General features: G+C 49.7%; 1 protein-coding gene across 3 annotated transcripts in view; it reads left to right on the top strand.

The window, feature by feature from the left end:
- The window catches only part of SMPD4 (sphingomyelin phosphodiesterase 4), a 41,024-nt gene extending 20,746 nt beyond the window's left edge, over window positions 1-20,278 (top strand). For 2 of the 3 annotated variants that reach the window (XM_044432651.1, XM_044432650.1), the window contains 10 exons: window positions 6,943-7,032; window positions 9,285-9,430; window positions 9,789-9,879; window positions 11,157-11,257; window positions 12,000-12,163; window positions 12,613-12,818; window positions 14,426-14,659; window positions 15,359-15,490; window positions 15,939-16,067; window positions 19,747-20,278. In XM_044432651.1, coding sequence (XP_044288586.1) covers window positions 6,943-7,032; window positions 9,285-9,430; window positions 9,789-9,879; window positions 11,157-11,257; window positions 12,000-12,163; window positions 12,613-12,818; window positions 14,426-14,659; window positions 15,359-15,490; window positions 15,939-16,067; window positions 19,747-20,073 — 1,620 coding nt within the window. In that variant the 3' untranslated portion in view covers window positions 20,074-20,278. The remainder of the gene's footprint in view (window positions 1-6,942; window positions 7,033-9,284; window positions 9,431-9,788; window positions 9,880-11,156; window positions 11,258-11,999; window positions 12,164-12,612; window positions 12,819-14,425; window positions 14,660-15,358; window positions 15,491-15,938; window positions 16,068-19,746) is intronic. The other variant, XM_044432652.1, reaches the window with a different exon arrangement.
- The last annotated feature ends 1,383 nt before the right edge of the window (window positions 20,279-21,661 follow it).

The following is a 21,661-nucleotide window of genomic DNA, read 5'->3' as shown; positions in this document are numbered from 1 at the left end:
CCCAGTCTGGCCTTCAGTTGGCCAAAGTTGGCCCTCTTGAAGTCCCAGCTTCTAGTGTTCGACCTGCTGCCCGTCCACAGTCCCCTGATCTCAAAGCAAAGGATGGAGTGATCACTTGCATCCAGAGCTCCCCTAATGTGTACTTCATCTATCAGCTGCTCCCTATTGGGCAAGACCAAGTCAAGGATGTTTCCCCTCCTCGTCGCCTCTCAGACCCACTGTGTGAAAAACGCTCCCTCAGTAGCTTCTAGGAAGCGACGTGACCTGGCTGTCACCGCCCAGTGAGTCTCCCAAGTAATATCTGGGAGACTGAAATCTCCCATAATTACTATGTCTCTCCCCCGAGATATCCTTAGAATCTTCCCTTACATATAAAGCCATGCCCCCACCCCTCTTTCCCTTCCTGTCCTTTCTAAAAAGGTGATACCCTTCTATGTTCACATTCCAGACTTGCCTTTCATCCCACCAAGTTTCTGTGGTTCCCACCAGGTCATACCCTCCTATTCTCAGGAGAGCTTCAAGCTCTTCCTGCTTATCACCCATGCTCCTAGCATTGGTGTACATGCACCTCAGCTCCTTCCCACCGCTTCCTTTCCTTGGAGTTCCCAGTCTCCTCCTTCCTCCCATCCTCCCTGATACCTGGCCCCTCTGAAGGAGTCCTGTCAGTCCCTGCAGTATCTCTAAAACCCTGCTCCCAGAGCCCTGATACTTCCCCTACACTTGTTCAGTGCAGACACGTTCCTGGGGGGCCTGAACACCCCCCCCCCCCCGGCTCAGTTTAAAGTCTTCTGGACGAAGCTCACTAGAGCATCTCCAAAGGATCTTTTCCCCATCCTCGTGAGGTGTAACCTGTCTCTTGCCAGAAGTCCATTGGCAAGAGTGCTGTGGTCGAGGAACCTGAAGCGTTCCTTCTGGCACCACACCCTAAGCCAGTCGTTCACCTCGGAGGCCCCCTGTCCCTTCCTGGCCCAAATTCCCGGACCAGTAAGATTGATGAGAAGGCCACTTGGGCCTTTAGCTCTCCGAGTTTCTTCCCGAAGGCCTAAAAGTCCCTGGTGATCCCAACCACACCCTGCCTGGCCACGTCGTTTTTGCCCACATGGATCACCAGGAGCGTCTGGTGACCCCCGGAGCGAACAAGATGCTCCACTCTGTCCTTCACATGCCGGATGTGTTGCCCGGCAAGCAGCAGACCTCCCTTGTCTCCAGGTTGGGGCGGCACACTGCCGCCTCAGTGCCCCTCAGCAGGGAATCCCCAGCAACAATCACCCGCTGCCGTACCTTCACGGTGCTGGTGGGCGGCCGTGCCCTGGCCCTCGCCTCTCCTGCAGCGGCCCCCTTGCTGCTTGTTGTCCCAGGCTGGGGGTCCTGCTGGTCCCCTGAGGCCTCATTAGCCCCAGCCTCCCCAAGTGGAGAGAACCTGTTTCCCAGTTCCAGATTGGTGCCAGGAGAAGGAGGAGGCCGTGCTGGCCTCCTCCTCCTGTGGGTGACATACCTCCATGTCTCCACGGCTGCTTCTCCCGTGGCCTCTCCCTCGACCCTCTGTCCAGAGGGGGGCTGCTCCCGGGGGGCCTGGAGAGCTCTCTCGGCCCTCAGGCACCTCACCTCCTCTTCTAGCAGGGTCACCATCTTGCACCGAGGGCAAGTGTATCTTTGCCTCTCCTGGGGGAGAAGGGCGAACATGTCGCAGCTGTCGCAGCGGACAGCAACACCCGTGACTCCTGCCAAGGCCATCTCCTGGTTTGCCATCAGTACCCCTTCTGAGACCTTACCTTGGTCCCCTGTTTTGTTAGCTCTGTAGTTCCTCTCACTCGCCCAGTTATCCCAGACAAAAACCCACTCGCGCACACACACAAGGATAAAATAAACTTAAATTTAAATTGGAAGAAAAACATAGCACAGCACAAACAAAACAATCAAATCTCTGTGTCTCAGGGAAGGGAGTCTCCAGACAGCCCGGTTTAGTTGCTATCTCTTGTACAATGTTGTGAACCTCCGTCCATAGTTCTTCCGGTAATCTGTCTATCAGATCTAATCTGTTAAATCTATTTGTCCCTCTACTGTATATTCATCAGGAATATGATTTAGGTCATACCTGAGTGGCCTAGTGCTTTTCCCTGCTTTCTTCAATTTAAGCCTAAATTTTGCTACGAGAAGCTCATGATCTGAGCCACAGTCAGCTCCTGGCCTTGTTTTAACTGACTGTATAGCGCTTCTCCTGGGCTCCAAGATCACCACAGCCAAGAAATTAAAAGACGCTTGCTCCTGGGGAGGAAAGCTATGGCAAATCTAGACAGCAAACTAAAAAGCAGAGACATCACCCTGCCAACAAAAGTGTGTATAGTCAAGGCTTTGGTTTTTCCAGTTGCAATGTATGGCTGTGAAAGCTGGACCATAAGGAAGGCTGAGCACCGAAGGATTGAGGCCTTTGAATTGTGGTGCTGGAGGAGACTCCTGCGAGTCCTTTGGACCGCAAGGTTATCAAACCAGTCAGTTAGAGGAGATCAACCCTGACTGCTCTTTAGAAGACCAGATACTAGAGATGAAACTCAAATACTTTGGCCACCTAATGAGAAGGAAGGACTCCCTGGAGAAGAGCCTAATGCTGGGAACAATAGATAGCAAAAGAAGAAGGGGACAGCAGAGAATGAGATGGCTTGATGGAGTCACTGAAGCAGTTGGTGTGAGCTTAAGAGGATTCCGGGGGATGGTGGAGGACAGGAAGGCCTGGAGGAATGTTGTTCATGGGGTCACGATGGGTCAGACACGACTTTGCGACTTATAACAACAACACATAGAGCTTCTCCATCTTTGGCTGCAGCACTTAGTGAATCATATTTCTGTGTTGATGTGATGTCTATTTGTAGAGTCGTCTCTTGGGTTGTTGGAAAAGAGTGTTTGCTATGACCATCGTATTCTCTTGACAAAATTCTACCAGCCTGTGCCCTGCTTCATTTTGTATTCCAAGGCCAAACTTGCCTGTTATTCCAGTTATCTTTTGGCTTCCTGCTTTAGCGCTCCAATCCTCCATGATGATAAGGACATCATTTTTTGGTGTTACTTCTAGAAGGTGTTGTTGGCCTTCATAGAACCGGTCAACTTCAGCCTCTTCAGCACCAGTGGTTGGGGCATAGACTTGGACTACTGTGATGTTGAATGGTTTGCCTTGGATTCGAACTGAGATCGTTCTGTCATTTTGGAGATTGTATCCCCGTACTGCTTCTCCTACTCTTTTATTGACTATGAAGGCTACTCCATTTCTTCTGAGGGATTCTTGCCCGCAGTAGTATACCTGATGGTCATCTGAATTAAATTCACCCATTCCTGTCCATTTTATTTCTCTGATTCCCAAGATGTTGATGTTCAGTCTTGTCATCTCATGTTTTACCATGTCCAGCTTACCTTGATTCATGGATCTTACATTCCAGGTTCGTATGGAGTATAGATCTTTACAGCATCAGACTTTCCCTTCACCACCAGATACATGCACAACTGAGTGTCCTTTCAGCTTTGACCCAGTTGCTTCATTCTTTCTGGCGCTACTAGTACTAGCCCTCCGCTCTTCCCCAGTAACACATTGGACACCTTCCGACCTGAGTGGCTCATCTTCTGCTGTCATATCTTTTTGTCTTTTGGTACTGTCCATGGGGTTTTCATGGCAAGAGTACTGGAGTGGGTTGCCATTTCCTTCTTCAGTGGATCAGCTTTTGTCAGAGCTCCCTGCTATGACCTTTCCGTCTTGGGTGCCCCTGCACAGCTTAGCTCATAGCTTCTTTGAGCTACACAAGCCCCTTTGCCATGGCAATCCATGAAGGGGCCTTCCCACATAGGAAGTGATAATATCTTTCTTTCCATTATGTAATGAGGCTGCTGGATCAAATTCAACACCCTCCCACCTTTCAGTACCATAAGGAGCACAGCTCTCTCCATTATGCTGATGTCAGAAGTTAAGTCACTAGGTGTCATAGAGAGAGTCCCTTATTTTGACCTGTCCTGGGGCTTTGACTCTTACTACTTTGTGGTACTGAAATGAGATGGGGGACTCAGACCAAACCTAAATTTCAGAGGCATCAATTGCTTATCACACCAAGGAAGTTCAGAATGGTCACCCTCCAGAACATCCTGTCTCTCCTGCAAGGACTTGGAAGGTGCTTGCTTCCACAGTACCCTAGGCCATGGTTATAGACACTCCTTTTGCTTTTGGATTGGAGAAGAGATGTTACCATTGTCTGTAGTCTACTTCGGGCTCTCAGCTGCCTCCAGCACTCACTAAATGCATAACAGTGGTCTACTCATGGACATGTTGGTGTGGGATAGGGAACATGCTGTGGCAACCTGAGAAGCTGAGGGGATCTGGATTCGATAACAGACCAGCAGATACATCAACCTCCTCAAGATGCTAGCCATACTCAAAGCCCTGACTACCTTCCAGACATCCCTACATGGATGCCAAGTCCGCATATCCACAGACAAAACCACTGTGGTATTCTGTCTCAATGAGCAGGGTGGAACACAGTCGATTCCACAACAAAACTGACCATTGGGGTCTGGGACTGGTGCATCAGCAGAAGCATGACCCTCACAGCCATCCATATAGCAGGAACAAGCAACACAATGGTGGACACACTCAGCTGCATCAGCCTCAACGTGCAGAAATGGCAGTTGAGCACTGGAGCCCTCCAAGGTATTGTCAGCATACTGGGCAACCTGGTAGTCTGCTTGTTCACTGAAGTCTGTACCACAGCCTGCACAAACTTCTGCTCCCGGGCAGAGCAAGGGACTGGCCCCTTGGGAAAAGCTATCTTCCAATGCTGGTTGGGGGCACTGTTCTACTGCTCCTCTTCCTTTCCCCCATCATGAGAGTGCTCACAAAGATGAGCAGGAAAGAAACAGACTGCCCCTGGTGACTGTGGCAGCCATGACTTTTGTGGCTCTGCCATGGGACAATCGTCTGTCTCCCTTACAGCCCAGACCTGATATCACAACACTGGGGCAAAATCCTGCACTCCAGCACAAACACTCAACACCTCGTGGCATGGCACAGTGCACCATAAACACCACAGCCAATACTCTGCCACAGGACATGGGACTTATCCTCAAAACTTCCCTCAAGGCATCAACATAAAAGGCCTGGCCTTGCCAAATGGCAGTATTCTCCACCTTTGTGTGATAGGAGGCCCTTGATGTGTGGGACGCCTCAGTCGAGCTCATTCTATTCCTGCACATGTTCTTCTGAAAAGCGCTAACGCCCCTGCTGCTTGCTCGGAGACTAGCCGCCTGGGTCACGAGCACCTCTCCCTGGCCTACAAGCTAGCCGGTCTGCAACTCTTGGCCCTTCCAAGAACTCGCCTCACATGAGCAATAGCAACATCCACAGCCCTCCTTGCAGGAATTTCTTTGCAGGGCAGCTGCTTGGTCTGCACCCTCAGCGGCTGTCAGGCACCAGACTAGCACTGCAGGCTGGACATCCATGCAAGGGTAGACTGCTCCCTTGGCAGAGCAGTCCTCACCATCCCTCTTTCCTTTTCAAGATAAGCTGGCTAGTCTCCTGTTGCTGTGCTTCAGAGAGACCACAGAGGAGGAGGTCAGGTTTCACCCCCAGCCCCCGTGGCATTGAACCAAAAATAGCTGCCCCCCTCTACCGGGAGCACGGGGGCTGGACTGGAGCAGGACCGCACAGCTCCCTCAGTCCTGGGACCAGTGGGCAGTCTCAGTGGAGCCAAGGGAGTGGGTGGGCCCCCTCTCACAGATGGGGGTGCAGGAAGGGGTGGGGCTTCTGCCCAAGGGAATGATTAGCTGCAGAGCCTTCCCAACAACAGGCCTGTACAGGCATAGAACCCACAAGGACAAATGTCCAGATGGCCACGTGAAGAACAGCAGTCACGGGCAGACAGCCTGGCTAGTCCAGACGTGGCCTAGTTTGGGGAAATGGCTTGGAGTAACTCCAGTAACCCCCTGGTGTCATGGCCTGCTCTCCTGAAAGCTTTCTGTGCCGCGAGTCCATAAGCTTCTTGGCCTTTTGCACCCGTCTTTGTGTGGCTGTGGCACTCCCTTGCCTGCTGGCTCCATCCGCCCAGCCTCCTCTTTGGCCTGAAGACAAACACCCAGCTGTATCCAAGGCCAGCCCAACTGGTTGTCACATGTGATTGGACCCATACACATCAAGGCCCACTCATAGCCTTGTATTGGCCGATGGCCTGTGGCTGCTTCCTCAAGGCCTGATAGGGGCAGCACGTGCCGCAGGCCAGCCCAGGACTTCCAGTGAAATCCACACTGTGCTGAAGCATGAGGGGAAGGCCCATGGCAAATACCACTGCACGTCTTGGGAATTCACCACTATTGTCATAGCCATGTGTAGAACCGTTCATCTACGTACATGGAGTAAGGCTTCCTTATGCAATCCTTGTTTCCAGAGGCTTGCAGTCTAAAGAAAACAAGAAAGCAGCAGAGGAAGGGGGAAATGCAGGATGAGTGTGCAAGGGACTGACTGGCAGCTGCTCCCAGGTCTCAGGTGTCAGATCAGGTCTCTGTCATGCAAGAGCAGGACACTATCTCTGTTTTTAGCTAGATTCCTCCGGAAAATCCACAGGCAGGGCCAGCCTCCAGAGCTGCATGCAGCCCCTTCCCCCTCACACACCCTACCTGCTAGTATTGCAATCTTGTGGGGAGCCAGTGTTTGGGCTTCAGGCCAGAGCATGCTTTGGGATGCCCACACAGAGGGGCCCAGTGGCCTGTCCTGAGCCAGGAGGGGCTGCTTCCAACAAGTGTGAAGAAGAGGCTTGGTGCACGGTGCTGCTGCCACATGTCTCTGTCAGCTGCTGCACCTGACGTGTTCTTGTCTTTTTTGTTTCTCCTTCCTCCTCCTTGGGCTCATCCTCACGGTTTGTTTTTCTGTCTCTCCATTTCCTCCTGCTTCCCTTTCCCTCTTGTGTTGTCTCTCAGCTGGAAGTTCTCCACCACCGACTCAGTATATCCAGCACCCTCCACTGTAATCCTGCCCAATCCAGCTACCAGGCCCTCCACACCTATCAAGTATATTTTCATCTTTTCATTTTAACTTTTTTATCTGTTGAAAACCCTTCATACCTCCTGCAAAATAGGGGGTGGGCAAAAGTAGCACCCCGAATGGGAGTGCAGCACCTTTGACCCATGGACTTGTGTGCCCCCGGGATGTTTTGCCTCTGGTTCACAGGGCCTCCTTGGAGGAGTCCTCACTGTTATCTTGGATCAGGGGTAGGAGTGGTGTAGTGGCGAGGGACTGGTTGGTGCTGGGAGGAGCCCTGCAGGCTGCTGGTGTCAAGCAGCTTTGGAGGATGCCCAGTTCTGATGCTGGAACAAGTGTGTGGCCTGGCATCCTCTGCTGCAGGTGAAGAGAGGCAAGGCCAAGTCCAGACCTGCCGATCTCCCACTCTTGGGCATAAGGCTGAGGTGGATGGATAGCAGCTGTCTCCTGGAAGCCTTCTCCCAAAGTGCTATGGCAAGTGCTGCTACGGCAGCCCTTGTGCATGGCAGGAAGGTGCCAGCAACATTCTCAGGCCTTGCCTGTGCTGGAAGTTGCTATGTGAGGGTGTGTCCAGGCAAAGGACACATTGGGAATGCCTCGTGTCCAGGGCAGGCAACCTGCAATGGCTCCACCAGCGGCACCCATGCCCTCGGGGATGAAGCTCCCTTGCAAGCCACTCTCTTGAGAAGGGCTTGCAATGCCCATGGAGCAGCTTGCCTTGCTAGGTGGCTCAGTCTGTTCATACTCTTTCCCTGCTTCAGATAATTAATTTTGCTTGGAAGAGGAGCTTGTGCAGAGCATGTTTCTTGCCTTGATGAAGTGTTTGTGGAAGATAATTGCAATCTGGTACCGGTAAACCACCTGAAATAACTTTTTTGGGGTGCCAAGCTTTCAGGATGGGCATGCATGTTTCTTGCAAGTCATGTTTGCTTTCATTGGTTTTTGGGTTTCCTGCATTCTTTCAGCTCTTTTTGGTGTCTGAAACTAGGAGACAAGAATGAGGTACCTCAAAGCGACATTGTAATTTAGCTGATCTTGAGAGTCCTGGTTTCTTTTCTTCTAAAAAGCAACTTTCTAGTCTTCACTGCATTAGATTGCTTTAAAATATGACTGCAGCATTTGCTTAGAGGCTGAACAGAACCTGGTTCTTCATTAATGACCCTGTGAAGCCCATCCCATTATCCTTGGGATCCTAACAGTCATTCGCCTGCCATCTGTAAAACAGATCCTTCTGCAGACCAGGCCTTTAAACTAGCATTGGGGTTTGCCTCAAGTAGAGAACAGAAGAAAACAAAGTGCCCCAATCTGGTAGGTTCCTGCATGACTTGAGGAGTGAGGCAGTCTCGATAGCTCAGATAAACGAGCCACGTCAGATACTCCTCCACCACAGTTTTGGCAGTCTTAAGCACCAAAGATTTTTGTGTCGGAGGAAGACTTGTTGATCTTGTGCCAAGTGCAAGTTGGTGTCCCTCCTCAAGGAGAAGGTGGGGGGGCTAGAGGAGGCCATTGCCTCCCCATGGCAGTTAAGGCAGGGGGAACACTGCCCAAGAGGACCTCTAGGCCAGCTGGGAAAAGTCCCCTTCCAGGCAGGGAGAGAGGGGTCACCAGGAGCCACCAGGGAGGCATGGAGACATGCCACCTGCAGGAGGCGAAGGTGGAATCTCCCCCGCTCCCCAGATTGGCCAGGGATCAAGCGTGGCCTGGGGCCACTGCTGAGACACAACCCCCCCATCTGCACAGGGAGATGGGGCAGACAGATTATTGTTGGGGACTCCTTACTAAGGGACGCAGAGGCAGTGGTGTGCTGGCCAGACACATAGAGGTGAGGGAAGTCAGCTGTTTACCGGGCACACGCATCTGGAGTGTGACAGGCAGGCTAGCATGTCTTCTTCCCCTGGAAGATCATTGGCCACTCTTGGTGATCCATGTGGGGATGGATGACACAGCCCGATCACTCAGGACTTCGAGGCTATGGGCAGGAAACTCACAGGGCCTGAAAACCCAAGTGGCCTTTTCCTCGCTTTCGCTACAACCAGGGAAAGGAGGGTTGGCGGAGACAAATGACTGGCAGGGCATGGTGTCAGAGGAGTGCTTCGGGTTCCTCAACCACAGGAACCGGCACCTTGCTGAGGGACTTCTGGTGAGGGATGGGGTGCACTGTTTTCTCCTGCTCCCTTCCCTGCTCTTTGGTGTCTCTGCCCTGCTCTTCCTCGATGGTGGGGAAAGAATTTACTGCTCTCTCCTCCTGCTCCTCCTCTTCCTGCTGCTGCTCCCCGTCCAGGAGTCGTTCAAACCCACAGAGGAACACGTCCTGGTTATCCGGCTGCTGGTGAAGCACCTGCATGCTTTCAGCAACAGTTTGAAGCCAGAGGCAGCTGCTCCTGCGGGACATTCCCATGCTGCCAGTCCACTGGAGGAATTCAAGAGGTATGTGCTGTTCTTGGCCTGCTCGGACTTGGACCGGGTAGGCCCCAAAAGGCAAGATCCTGCCTTCAGAGATTGCTGCGTACTGAATTTTGGGGTCTCTTGAGTTTAAACTATATATTAAGTTTGAACCTGTTATCTTTGGACAGATTCTTAACAAAGCAGTCCCCTGCCAGTGCAGCTGCGCGGGTCAAAACAACCTGTGGCAAAACACCTCAATTTGGATGGCTGCAGCTTTCCAGTATTGCCACACCACCATCTCATCTCACAAGCCTTGAAACTGTGTTCTGTTAAAATGGCAGACTCTTTCCTCCATGTTTACCTATTTTGTGAGGCTTCTCTATGTTGGGTGTCTTTGCAGGATTGTGATTCCCCGGTTTGTTCAGCAGAAACTCTACATATTTCTGCAGCACTGCTTTGGCCACTGGCCTCTGGATGCCTCTTTCAGAGTGGTAGGTATTGTGCTGAGTGTTCTGGGATAACTACAGTGTACCCTGGGAAAGTTCTGGCTGATACTTTCCAGCATACAAAAGTCCGGGGAATACTACCTTCTATTTTAAAGTAAGATCACATTGCTCAGCCCCACTAAAGAAAAGGAAAACAGCACAGTTGGACTTGGAAGACTGCCCATATTGGGGCTGAGCAGCCATGCAATTCAAGTTCCCCCTTTCCCCCTGTATGTTTTCATTTATTATTTGTTTTATTATCCCAATCTTTAAAATGGGATTTGTAGGAACCCTCAAGGCTCTTGTGTGTTGAAGAAGGAAGGAAATGCAAATTTTTTTTTAGGATAGAAGAGGCTACAAAATGACTAGGATGCATTTCCTTAAATGTAGAAACTTGTGATGCAGCTCTTAGAAACAGGAAAGAGTATGTATGGCAGAAGTGTCTTTGTTACAACCAAGGATCCTTTTTTCTAGTTCTGCATCTCTTAAATCTGAGGTGTGAGCGAGTGAATGCTTCTAGGGCAAGGTAGCCTGCTTGTGCTGTATGCTTTATGATGGGGGTTTGACATTCCCCTCCCCTCCCCGCTGTTACATGTGCAGAGGGAGGGGCAGATTTTGTCACAGAACTTGCTGTTCATCGTTACTTGGTATAAAGTAAAGCTGCCCCTTGCTGAATCATAGCAATTGTTATTATAGTTTTGTTCTTTTAAACTAATTTGTGTGTGTCTTTTTAACTTTAACTTTTCTTAACCACCCAGAAAGCTTCAGTTGTTGGGCTTATAAAATGAGATACATGCATGCATGCATGCATAAGAAGCCACCCCCCCATCAGTGCCCAGTTTCATGCCAGGTGCTGGAGGGCCTTGGATGAAAGGGCTTTGTTGTGCTCATGCGGAAGAACAGTCCTTGAAGCAGCCAGGCCTGAAGTCGCTGGGCTAATGTGCTGAAATGGACTGTCCCTTAGTAGGAGTGTTCCCTGTAAATTGACCCTGCTTGACAATTCAGCAGCTGTATTTTGCACCATCCCTGGACGGACTTCTGGGCTGCAGCTGCTCCTCAGCCTTCGCTGGTGTCTCAGTTGACAATGGGCGCGACTGCTGGCGTGGAGGGTGCCCCTAATCACAAGCCTCTCTTTGGAGGAGCGCAGCCTTCATCTGTGCTGAGGTGCAGACGTTGGCCCCTTGGCCCTGACATCACCAAGCAGTCTGCCAGAGAAACTAGTTGCTGAGAAAGGCACAGTCAATCAAAAGGGCCTGTTTTGAGCAACTGAACTTGCTTCCCAGGTGCTGGAGATGTGGCTAAGCTACTTGCAGCCTTGGAGGTATGCTCCGGGGAAACCGCTGCAGACCATGGAGCTACTGCCTCGCGGCGTTACAGACAAATGGTGAGTGCTGGGCTGGGTCAGGCTGTCTGGCCCCAGGGAGGAGGAGGAGGAAAGCACCCCGTTGCTCTGCAGTGGTCCCTGGCGTTCGCTGCTGTGGACTGCTTGGGACCTGGTGCGGTGGCTGCAGTGAGAGGTGGTGGCGAGGTGGTGAAGCACTGCTTTCCTCCTCGTGCTGCCCAACTTCTGCAGCCTGCCCTCACTGACAAAAGATGCAGTTATGGAGGGGAACGTGCTGCTGACATGGGAGAACTTGCTCTGCCTGGTATGCCCACGTTTCCACTTTCCATTGTGATTTTGCTTTGAATGGAGGTCCTGCAATGCAGGTGCTCTCTTGCTGTGATCAGCAAACCCTTAATTGCGAGTCTACAGGGTTTGGTTGGCATCTTTGGTTGAACCAGAAAGGGTAGTTGCTGGTCCCCTTAACCCTGAGCACCCCCCCCCACACACACACATCAGGAAAGGCCAGGAGGCAAGCAGTCAGGCGCACAACTTCGGTTCACATTCTTGAGCACGTCCAGCCCCTTCAACAGAAAGGTTGGTGGGAGAGTACCTTCCTTCAAATGCAGACTCCCCTGCCTCTGGGGCAGGAAGAACCAGCAGTCAGAAGGGCTTCGCAGCTTGGCCTTGAGTAGCCAGAAGACAGCATAATGCTGCTCGTTGTCAGAAGACTTGTCGAGGCAGGTACAGAAGGGGAGGAGAGTCTTTCTGTCTGAGAGTTCTCTGACTGCTTCTCTCTTTAAAGGGCTGCCTTTGTTCAGGAGAACCTGCTGATGTACACCAAGCTCTTCATTGGCTTTCTGAATCGAGTGCTCCGCACAGACTTGGTCAGCCCCAAGAATGCCCTGATGGTATTCAGAGTGGCCAAGGTTTTTTCCCAGCCCAACCTCACCGAAATGATCCAGAAAGGTAAAGACAAAAAAATAGAAATCCATTTATGCTCTGTCTGCAGGCCAATCAACAGTTTGGTCTTCTTTTTCCTTTGATCATGGATAAAATGTAGGTCAAAGAAGCAATTGTGGCCCTGGGAGAGGCTGTGGAGAAGTCTGGCTGACTACTTGCCTAAGCACTTCCCCTGCTATTTCTCAGGATCTCATTGCCACCATGTCAATGTTTCTTAGGGAGCATAATTGCTGAGCAAGAGCTTGATCTTCAGCTTTCCATGTCCAGACCCTATATGTGATCAGCTGCATCCTGTTGGCTGATGTGTTTGCATCCTGACTGTAGCTGAAGCACCAGTAAGCAGACATGAAGGCCCTTTCTTTGGGGCCGCTGGTTGCAGTGCAAGCAGTGAGGCATCCCCCCACAGGGCAAGGAGAGAGCACTTGGGAGTTTCAGCTTTGCCTCTCACTTTGCAGGAGAGCAGCTCTTTCTGGAAACAGACCTTGCTCTTCCTCACCGGCAGCACCGCCTCTTCATGAGTCCGTCTCTTGGAGGGGGCTTCTTGTCCTCCCGAACTCCAACCATCACAGATGCTTCATTTAAGGTGAAAAGTCATGTTTACAGCCTTGAAGGACAGGACTTCCAATATAAGCAGATGTTTGGGCCAGAAGTCAGGAGTCTGGTAAGTTGCCATGTGGTACTCATGAAACTGGGAGGCTGCAGACAAGCGTGACTGCTGTCTCTTGACAAAGGAGCAGGCACCAATTGAATGTGTTGCTTGACTTGGGGATTTTGGAAAAGCAGGAGACTTTCTTCTGTGCCACAGCAACTTTTAAGTGATTTGCAAACCAGATGTCTGAGAAAAAAAGTTCTTCATCCTTAAGGAGGCTTTAGAAACATAGACACAAAGCAAATCAGAAGGGGCCTCCTGGGCCAACTAGTCTGACTCCCACCTCCAGCCGGCTCCACTTGTGACATGCCTACCATGTGCATGGGCAGCCTATCCTTGAACACCCTCCCCGATGGGGCCTCAACCACCTCCCATGGAAGCCCATTCCATACCCTCGGGGTCCTAACCATCAGGAAGTACTTCCTGGCATCCAAACTGATTCTTAGTTCCCTGAGCTTTGCTTCACTGGAACACATCCTGCCCTCCTCTGCAGGGGAGAAGAGGTCTCTACCCACCTCACTGTGACACCCCCTCACGTACCTATGTGTCACCAACAGCTCCCCTTGGAGTCCTCTCTTTTCCAGGCTGAAAAGACTGATTTCCCTAATCTGGCCACCATCCTTGTGGCCCTACACTGCACCGATTCCAACCTGGCTATAACCTTCCTGTAATGCAGAGCCCAGAACTGAACACAGTACTTCAGTTGTAGGGACACCAGAGTCATATAGAGTGGTAGTAAAACCTAGAAGCCATGCTTCTGGCTATGCATCCTAGGGTGGCATTCACCCTCTTGACTGCAGTGTTGCACTGCTCATGTTTAGCCTGCAGTCACCCGGTACCCCAAGATCCCTTTGACTTCAGCTGCTCTCCAGCCACTTGTCCCCTAACCTGTACTTATGTCACCCATTCCTATGCTCCAAGTGCAAGACTTTGCACTTATCCACATTGAACGCCACCCTGTTGTCTCTTGCCCACTTCCGTAGTCTGTCCAGATCCTTCTGGATCCAGAGTACCTGCTCCTCGGTTGTAGATACCGCCCCCATTTTAGTATTGTCTGCACATTTGATCAGCAGACTGGTCACCCCTTCTTCCAGGTCTTTGATGAAAAGATTGAATAGGAACGGTTTGAGGACAGAACCCTGGGGGACCCTGCTCATCACCGGCCACCATCTTAAGGGTTCCCCACTAAAGGCTATCCTCTGCTTTCAGTCCGTCAACCATGCCCTAATCCACTGAACAGTTCACTTGGTCCATCCCAAAACTCCTCAATTTCTCAACCAGGATATCATGCAGCACTTTGTCAAAGGCCTTGCTGAAATCCAGGTAAACCATATCCATCCAGACACCTCAAAACCTTGTCATAGAATTCCACAAGGTTTGTCTGGCAGGACCTGTTTTTGCGGAAACCGTGTTGTGTGACCACCAACCTCCCTTCCCTGTCTAGGGTTACTAGATCTCTCACTATTATGAGCCTTTCCATTGTCTTTGTTTCCTTTATTTCTCACAGAGCCTTTGTTTTCTCCTCATGTATAGCAGGTGAGCAAGCTTGTTGGAGTGTTGGTGCATGGTTTTTCTCTTCAAAAGCTGTGCGAGTGTCTGCAATTTTTTTCTCCCTCCAGGTTTTACGACTGGCCCAGCTTATTGGCCAGGCACAGCAGACAGCCAAATCAATCTCGGACCATTCTGTGGAGACCATGGCCAGGCATTCCTTTCTTTCATGGATCTGGTTTGGATCAGCTGACTTGAATGGTTCCTATATAGGCAATGACTTGGATGAAATTGGACAAGAGAGCATCAAAAAGACAGATGAATACTTGGAAAAGGCCCTGGAATATTTATGTCAGATATTTCGGGTATGAGTGCTTCTTTGTTTCTCCAAAAGTTTTATCTGGACTTTGCATAAAAGCCTTGCATAAAAGTTACTCTCTGTCAGGAAGGATGGGAAATTTGCTTTTGTACTCCTTTCTCTTTTTCTTTGTAACCACTGAAAATGAATTGAGGCAAGAGTTTTTAAGAACATGGGTGCTCATCTAGCAGCATTTCTTTTCTAGTAAATCCTAATTTTGCAATGGTCTTTATATCCCAAAAGTTCCCCAAGTCTGAAGTTCTTGAACTTTTAAAGAGTTAACTGCTTTGCAGTTCTAAGCAGGGACCATAAGGTCTCTCTCCTTCTCCCTCTCCCCACCCCCATGCACACGATTGTACTTTGGTTACCCAAGTGGAGGTGAGGGTAAAATGTGTTCCTTGTCCCTACAAGGAGGTCTGCCTAACCTAAGTCTGCCTAGGCCCACCCAGAATGCTGTTTTTGGTTACTGTAGAATATGAGGGTTTTTGAGCTGGTGTTGACTGAGAAACAGATGAACTGGAAGCATGTTCATTTCATGACATAGTAGGTATGCCAGCTGGGGTCAGACTAGATGGCCCAGGAGGCCACTTTCGACCCGGTCTGTTTATGGAACGATTTCAGGGGTTACTGTTGTGCAATTGGGAACCTTGACTTCCAACATTTTTCTTTGCCATTTTGTTCTACCCCATTGTCCAACTTCTGCTAGTTAAACGAAGCCCAGCTGAGCCAGCTGATGCTGAACTGGGGAGCAGCCCAGCAAGAGAGCGGAAAGCAGCAGCTCCCTGATTGCACAGAGAGCGAAAATGGGCTTACTCTCACACCACTTGGCAGGTACCAGGTAAGAAGAGGGCCCACCTGGTCAGTCTTGTCAGGCTACAGTTATCATCCATTTTTTCATTAGATGTGTGAGTGGTTCGAGATCTTGGACCAAAGCGTCTTGGTCCAGCTCTCTTTTTAAGGACTTCTGAGGTTTAAGGAGTTGTCTCTTTCCTCCAAAATCCCTGGTTCTTTAATGGTGTTCTTCTAAGAAGTACAGACCTGTTGTTATCTTAAAAAAGCAATTAAAGCCACTGGCATAACTAATGGAAAAATCCATACTTGTGTCTAAAAATTGGTCTATTGCATGTCTAAAAATTGGACTTTATCAGAGTCATGCTGCAACACCTTCAGGACTACTAAATTTACTAAACCTGAGGTTTTGTTCAGATGTTTTAAGACCCTGTCCCTCAGAAAATGGTATCTTGGGGCTTAGTGCACTGAGGACAGAAAACTTTTTATATTCCTAGATCATCAATGGTCTGCGCAGGTTTCCATTAGAATACCAAGGGGATCCTGAGCTTCAGCCTATCCGAAGTTATGAAAACACTGTTCTTGTGCGACTGCTTTTTCGGCTGTCTTCAGCCATCAATGAACAGGTAAGCAACCTGGAAAACTTCCCTTCGTTCTCATGCAGTACAGTCACCCCTCTTGCCTCTGTCTCACTCTGTAAAAAGGTATTGTTTTGCAGTGTTTGTTATGCTCTGTTTCCCCCTTAATGAAAGATACTGGCCCCACTTCAAGAACCACTCCTTTTCCAACCTCCTTTGTCCGAACTGTCCTGAACAATCCAGTCTGCTGTGTAGGCTGCATGGCTGTAGTTACATGGGCCTCTTTCCAGATGGTTCCTTTTATTATTCAGAAGGCTCCATGTATGGTTATGTTGTTTGGTTTTTGTGCCGGTCCTTTGCCTGCCATTATGGTGCACATTGGCATTGCTTGGGGTGTCGAGAGTGGAGGCTTTCAGTGGCTACTAGCCTTGTCTGGCTATGGGCTGCTTCTTTAAAAGAGTGTCATGCCTGCATGCCTCAGTTGCTGAGCTTGGGCAGGAGAGGTTTTGCACACATCCTGCTGGAGCAGTTCTTTGGGCAACTGGTTGGCCACGGTGTGTACACAGTGCTGGACTGGATGGACCTTTGGTCTGATCCAGCAAGGCTTGCCTTATGTTCTTATGTGACCTCCTTTATGCCCTCCCAATCTTTATGCAGAGAAGACATTTTTATAGATCATGCTCACTGCCTATTTTGTTTATCTTTGTTTTGCCCAGTTTTCACTGTATTATAGGGAAATGAATAGATACTTATGAATATATTGTTTTTTAAGCACTTTTTAAGGTTTGTAGTTGAATGTTGAGAACTGTATTTTTATTATCATTATTTTTATAAAGCTCTATAGGAAAAGCTCTAGAAACCTTAGATAGGGAAGGGGGGTTAGCAGTCATTTTGGCTTCTGCAAAAATAGGTCCTGCCGGACAACCTTTGTGGAGTTCTATGACAAAGATGCAAGGTGGCTAGAAGGAGTGGATGTGGTTTACCTGGATTTCGGCAAGGCCTTTGACAAGGTCCTGCATGATATCCTGGTTGAGAAATTGATATGCTTCTGGATAGACTGATGCTCATTGATGAGCTTCTGGATAGACTGATGGATTAGGGCATGGTTGACTGACTGCAAGCAGAGAGTGACATTCAGAGGGGAGTCATCAGGATGGCAACCAGTGATGAGCAGAGTCCCCCAGGGCTCAGTTCTGCGATCATTTCTGTGCAACCTTTTTATCAGTGATCTGGAGAAGTGGGTAACCAGTCTGCTGACCAGATTTGCAGATGATACGAAAGTGGGGGCGGTGGCCACAACTGAGGAGCAGGTAATCCAAATCCAAAAGGATCTGGACAGACTGGAAGTGGGTGGGGGTAGGGGCAACAGGATGGCATTCGATGCAGACAAGTGCAACATCTTGCACTTGAGAATCAGGAATAGGTGCCATAGGTACAGGATGGAGGACCCTAACATAAAACAGAAACAGAGTGAGTCAGAAGGGGCCTCCCGGGCCATCTAGTCTGACTCCTGGCTTCAGCCAGCTCCACTCATGGCATGCAGAACAGAGGAACTGCTTTTAACTTGGTTCTGCAAGCAGAAGGCCTATCAATGTCTTCTTTGAATTAATGTTGCTTGTCCCTTCCCCAGAGGTAATAGGGTGGCAACTATTTGGTTGATAAGCCATGAAACCATGAAGCCACATTCTTATGTGAGCTCTTAGGTCTTGTACTGTATAATGCAGAATTGACTGTACATTATTTTCAGAATAGTTAGAGTGTCCTCACTATCTTGTCTCATCCATATGAGACTGTGCAGAACTCTGTCCAGCCAGCATTACCTTCCTTCTAGAAGTCTATGTGAAGCCTGAGCTTTTGCTCAGGTAACCCCAATGTTCAAATGTCCAGTTTACATCTAATTTGGTAAATTTTAACAGACTGTAATGTAATCTGTAAAAGTGTAGACTGTAAAGTTTCAATAGAAAGAATTATTAAAAAACATCTTTTACAAAAAATAAAAAAAATCCTAACCAAAACCTTTTAACTTGCAAGTCAGCTCCCTGAAACCCTGATTCCTGATGTGTATGTTGAGAATATTAAGGGTCTACCTTGACAGGGTTGTTAGAAAACATGCTTAAGAAGCCCTGCCTGATCAGGTGAAAGGCTTTGCTAGCCCAGCTTCCTAGTTCTCTCACCTGCAGCTCTTCTGCTGCATGTGCCTTTCATGGCCAGACCTCCTATTCTCTGAGACTCTATGAATTGATGCCACTTCTTCTTAAAGCTGCCCAAGATGGTGATCGTTGTTCTGTGGCAGTGAATCCCACAGTTTCGAGCAGGGGTGGCCAGACTGAGGCACCTGTGGCTCTTTGAATTTGTTTTGTGGCTTCCAGAGGGCCAAGGGCTCCCCTGCCCCACAGTCCAGATCCCAGTGAAGGCACAGGCATGATGGCAGTGAGCTCTCTCGAAGCTGCCATCCTGTCCCACTCTCTTCAAAAGGCCTGAGTTGGGTTGGCAGCCTGGCCAGTTTGCCCCCTGCATGCCCCGCCTGCTCCTGCTGATGAGTGCAAGGGTGCTTTGCCTGTTCTGCTTCCGCTGCCGCTCCAGATGGCAAATCCAGGGGTGTTACAGGAGGCAGTGGCAATGTTTCAGAGGCGGCTGTGGCCCTGCCCTCACTGAATAAGCCAAGGATGGAGCAGATCCAGGCTGACCTCAAGCTCTGGGAAGGGAAGGGCCGAAAGTAACACCCTCCCAACTCCAACTACTCCATCTTTGGCTTCTTCGCTGGGGGTAGGGCTACAGCCATGGAAGCCACCACGGAGACCTCAAGAAAACACTGCCCCTGCCTCCTAAACCACCACTGGATTTGCCACCCAGAGCAGCAGCAGAGGTAGAACAGCCGAAGAGCCTTGGCGCTTGTCAGCAGGAGCAGGTGGGGCAGGCTGGGGCAGCTCTTGCGAGCCCACCAGCCTGACCCACTCTCTTCCTGAGCCTCAAGGAGAGAGTGGGTTGGGCCAGTGGCCTCTCCAGAGTTTGCCCCAGCATGCCCCACCTGCTCCTGCTGACTGTAAAAAGCCAAATTCAAAAGAGGTGTCTTGACCTCCCTTCTTGACCGTGGAGAGGGGGAACCAGTCACAGCTCCAAAGAGAATTTGTATTTATGTGACAGCCCCTGAAGATGGCTCTCCTATTGCTGCCTGACCCTTCTGCAGCTCCTTCAAAGGTCCCTGATAGAATTCTAACTTGAAAATCACATCCTAACAAAAAATTCTCAGCACTTCTCACTAAGGATTCTGTCTGTGACAACAGAAAAAAAAACCCCTCCTCTATTTTTGGTTAACATAACACTTGCTTTGAGTAGTTCTTGTTTCTAAAGGTGTGTTTCTTTGGAAGGCCATTGCACAGTTAGTATTACAGGTGTCTGTGTGTCTTACCATGTACATTAAAAAATACACTGATAAGTAAGAGCACACATTCATAAAGTCATAATAAGTGAATCATACATATTTCTTCATGTCTTGTGGCTCTCAAACATCTGACATTCACTGTATGTGGCTCTTCCACTGAGCAAGTCCAGCCTTCTTGGTATAGCATATGCACAGTGTGAAAATGTTCTTCCTTTATCTGTCCTGCATATCCCACCATTCAGGCAAAAGGGTTTTACCAACATGCTATGTGAGCAAAGCAAGCAAGCACAGGGCATGCAATTCTTTGCTCCTTTTATGTGTTGACTGTGCCTTTATCCCATTTAGTTTGCAGACCAAATGGAGAGTGTCTGTGCCAGAAGAGACTTCCTTGGGAACTTCTGCCGCTATCATCTCACCAGTTCCATCCAGATGGAGAAGGCCAGGTGCCATTTTCTGATCAAACAGAGGCTGCAGCAGATTCGGCAGCCAAGGATCAGCCTGAGATTTCTGGCAAGCTACAGGACTCTTCTTTCCTTGTTCATGTTGTATTTCATTGCTTCATGGTTTTGCATTGGTCCAGTGACTTGCACCTTCTTACTTCTCCTTGCATACCTTTTTTATGCAGTAGTCATGACTTTCTGGACTGAGAAGAGGAAACTGCACCAGCACTAATATTTGCATTTCATACCACTAAGCAGACCACCTCTGCCTGATAATCATGACTGGGGTTGTAGAAGTCTAATTCTGTGCTTGATGCCTATTTTGTGTTTGATATGTTTAAATATTTTTAACCAAGGGAAACTTGAATGGAAATCCCTTATAACTGTTGAAGTTATGTTAATCTGTTTTGATAAACAGACTTTTTAGAAGACCACAAGTTACAGTGAATGCTTTGGAAAGTGGTGCCCTGGTGGAATTGGTAGGGATAAAACAAACTGGCGGAAAACTCCTGGACAACTGGGAGCTTCTGAGCATAACCCCCAGGTAGACATGCTTTTGCTCAGGTCTCCCTCCCTTGTAATGGGACTTGTACATGACATATGCCGGAGGGATTGTGCCCTTTTGCTGCAAATGGCTGCCTGGGTATTGTGAGAACAATGTGTTCAAGCCTGGGTGTCAATTCATATGGATAGAGATGGTGTCTTGAAAGTGGATCTGTGCATATAGTGATAGGATAATAGGAATGCTTGTTGAACAACTCCCTCTGTGATTCATACACTGTCACCTCTGCTGAAAGCAGGTTGGAGGAAGAGAAAAACAAAGGCCTGAGAAACCAGCCATATCAAAGAAGGTGAAAGAGGACTAAAACTGAGTGCTATTATAGTAGCCAAATGAGAGGCAGATCTGAACATCTTTGATGTTTGTCTTTGGCACTCAGCAGCCTGTTTGATTAAGAAGAGGCAGGCAGGCAGGCAGAATGAGCTGGTGCCCACTCAGCTGGAGGGCCAACTGAGCCTGGGTGTCAATTCATATGGATAGAGATGGTGTCTTGAAAGTGGATCTGTGCATATAGTGATAGGATAATAGGAATGCTTGTTGAACAACTCCCTCTGTGATTCATACACTGTCACCTCTGCTGAAAGCAGGTTGGAGGAAGAGAAAAACAAAGGCCTGAGAAACCAGCCATATCAAAGAAGGTGAAAGAGGACTAAAACTGAGTGCTATTATAGTAGCCAAATGAGAGGCAGATCTGAACATCTTTGACGTTTGTCTTTGGCACTCAGCAGCCTGTTTGATTAAGAAGAGGCAGGCAGGCAGGCAGAATGAGCTGGTGCCCACTCAGCTGGAGGGCCAACTGAGAAAGCGTGGGTTACACTGCAGGGTTCTGTACCGTTACTGCCCTGAGGCCTACGAAGTGCAGGGAGTTACCTGCTTCTCTGAAATACCCTTCCAGTTGATTTGCGTCCCATCAGGCAGGCACTTCAGCCACTTCATCAGCTCTTCGTTTCCTCAATAAGCTCCCTGGCCAGAATTCGTGTTGTGGCTGCCTTTCTGAAGCAGAGCGAGGCGCCTGTAAACTGGCCGCGGGGGCAGGCGCGAGCGCGGACCGCCACAGGCCCGCCTGCCTTGGCCCTTCCGCGGCGGAGCAGCCGCCCCGCGGCGCTTCCCCTGCGGCTCGCGGCGGGCGGGGCTGCGCAGGGGTGCCCCGCGCAGGCCGCCCTGGCCTGCGGCGCTACGGCGGGACTTGAGGGGCGCCCAGCGACTCCGCGGCAGGGCGCCGGCCCGCGGCCGAGAGCGCGCCCGTTCCCATGGCGACGAG

This window comes from Varanus komodoensis, unplaced genomic scaffold, assembly GCF_004798865.1.
Source record: "Varanus komodoensis strain SLA01 unplaced genomic scaffold, ASM479886v1 scaffold246, whole genome shotgun sequence".
Lineage (NCBI taxonomy): Eukaryota > Metazoa > Chordata > Lepidosauria > Squamata > Varanidae > Varanus > Varanus komodoensis.
Note: the sequence above shows the minus strand (reverse complement) of the source record. Positions and strands in the feature narration are given on the sequence as shown.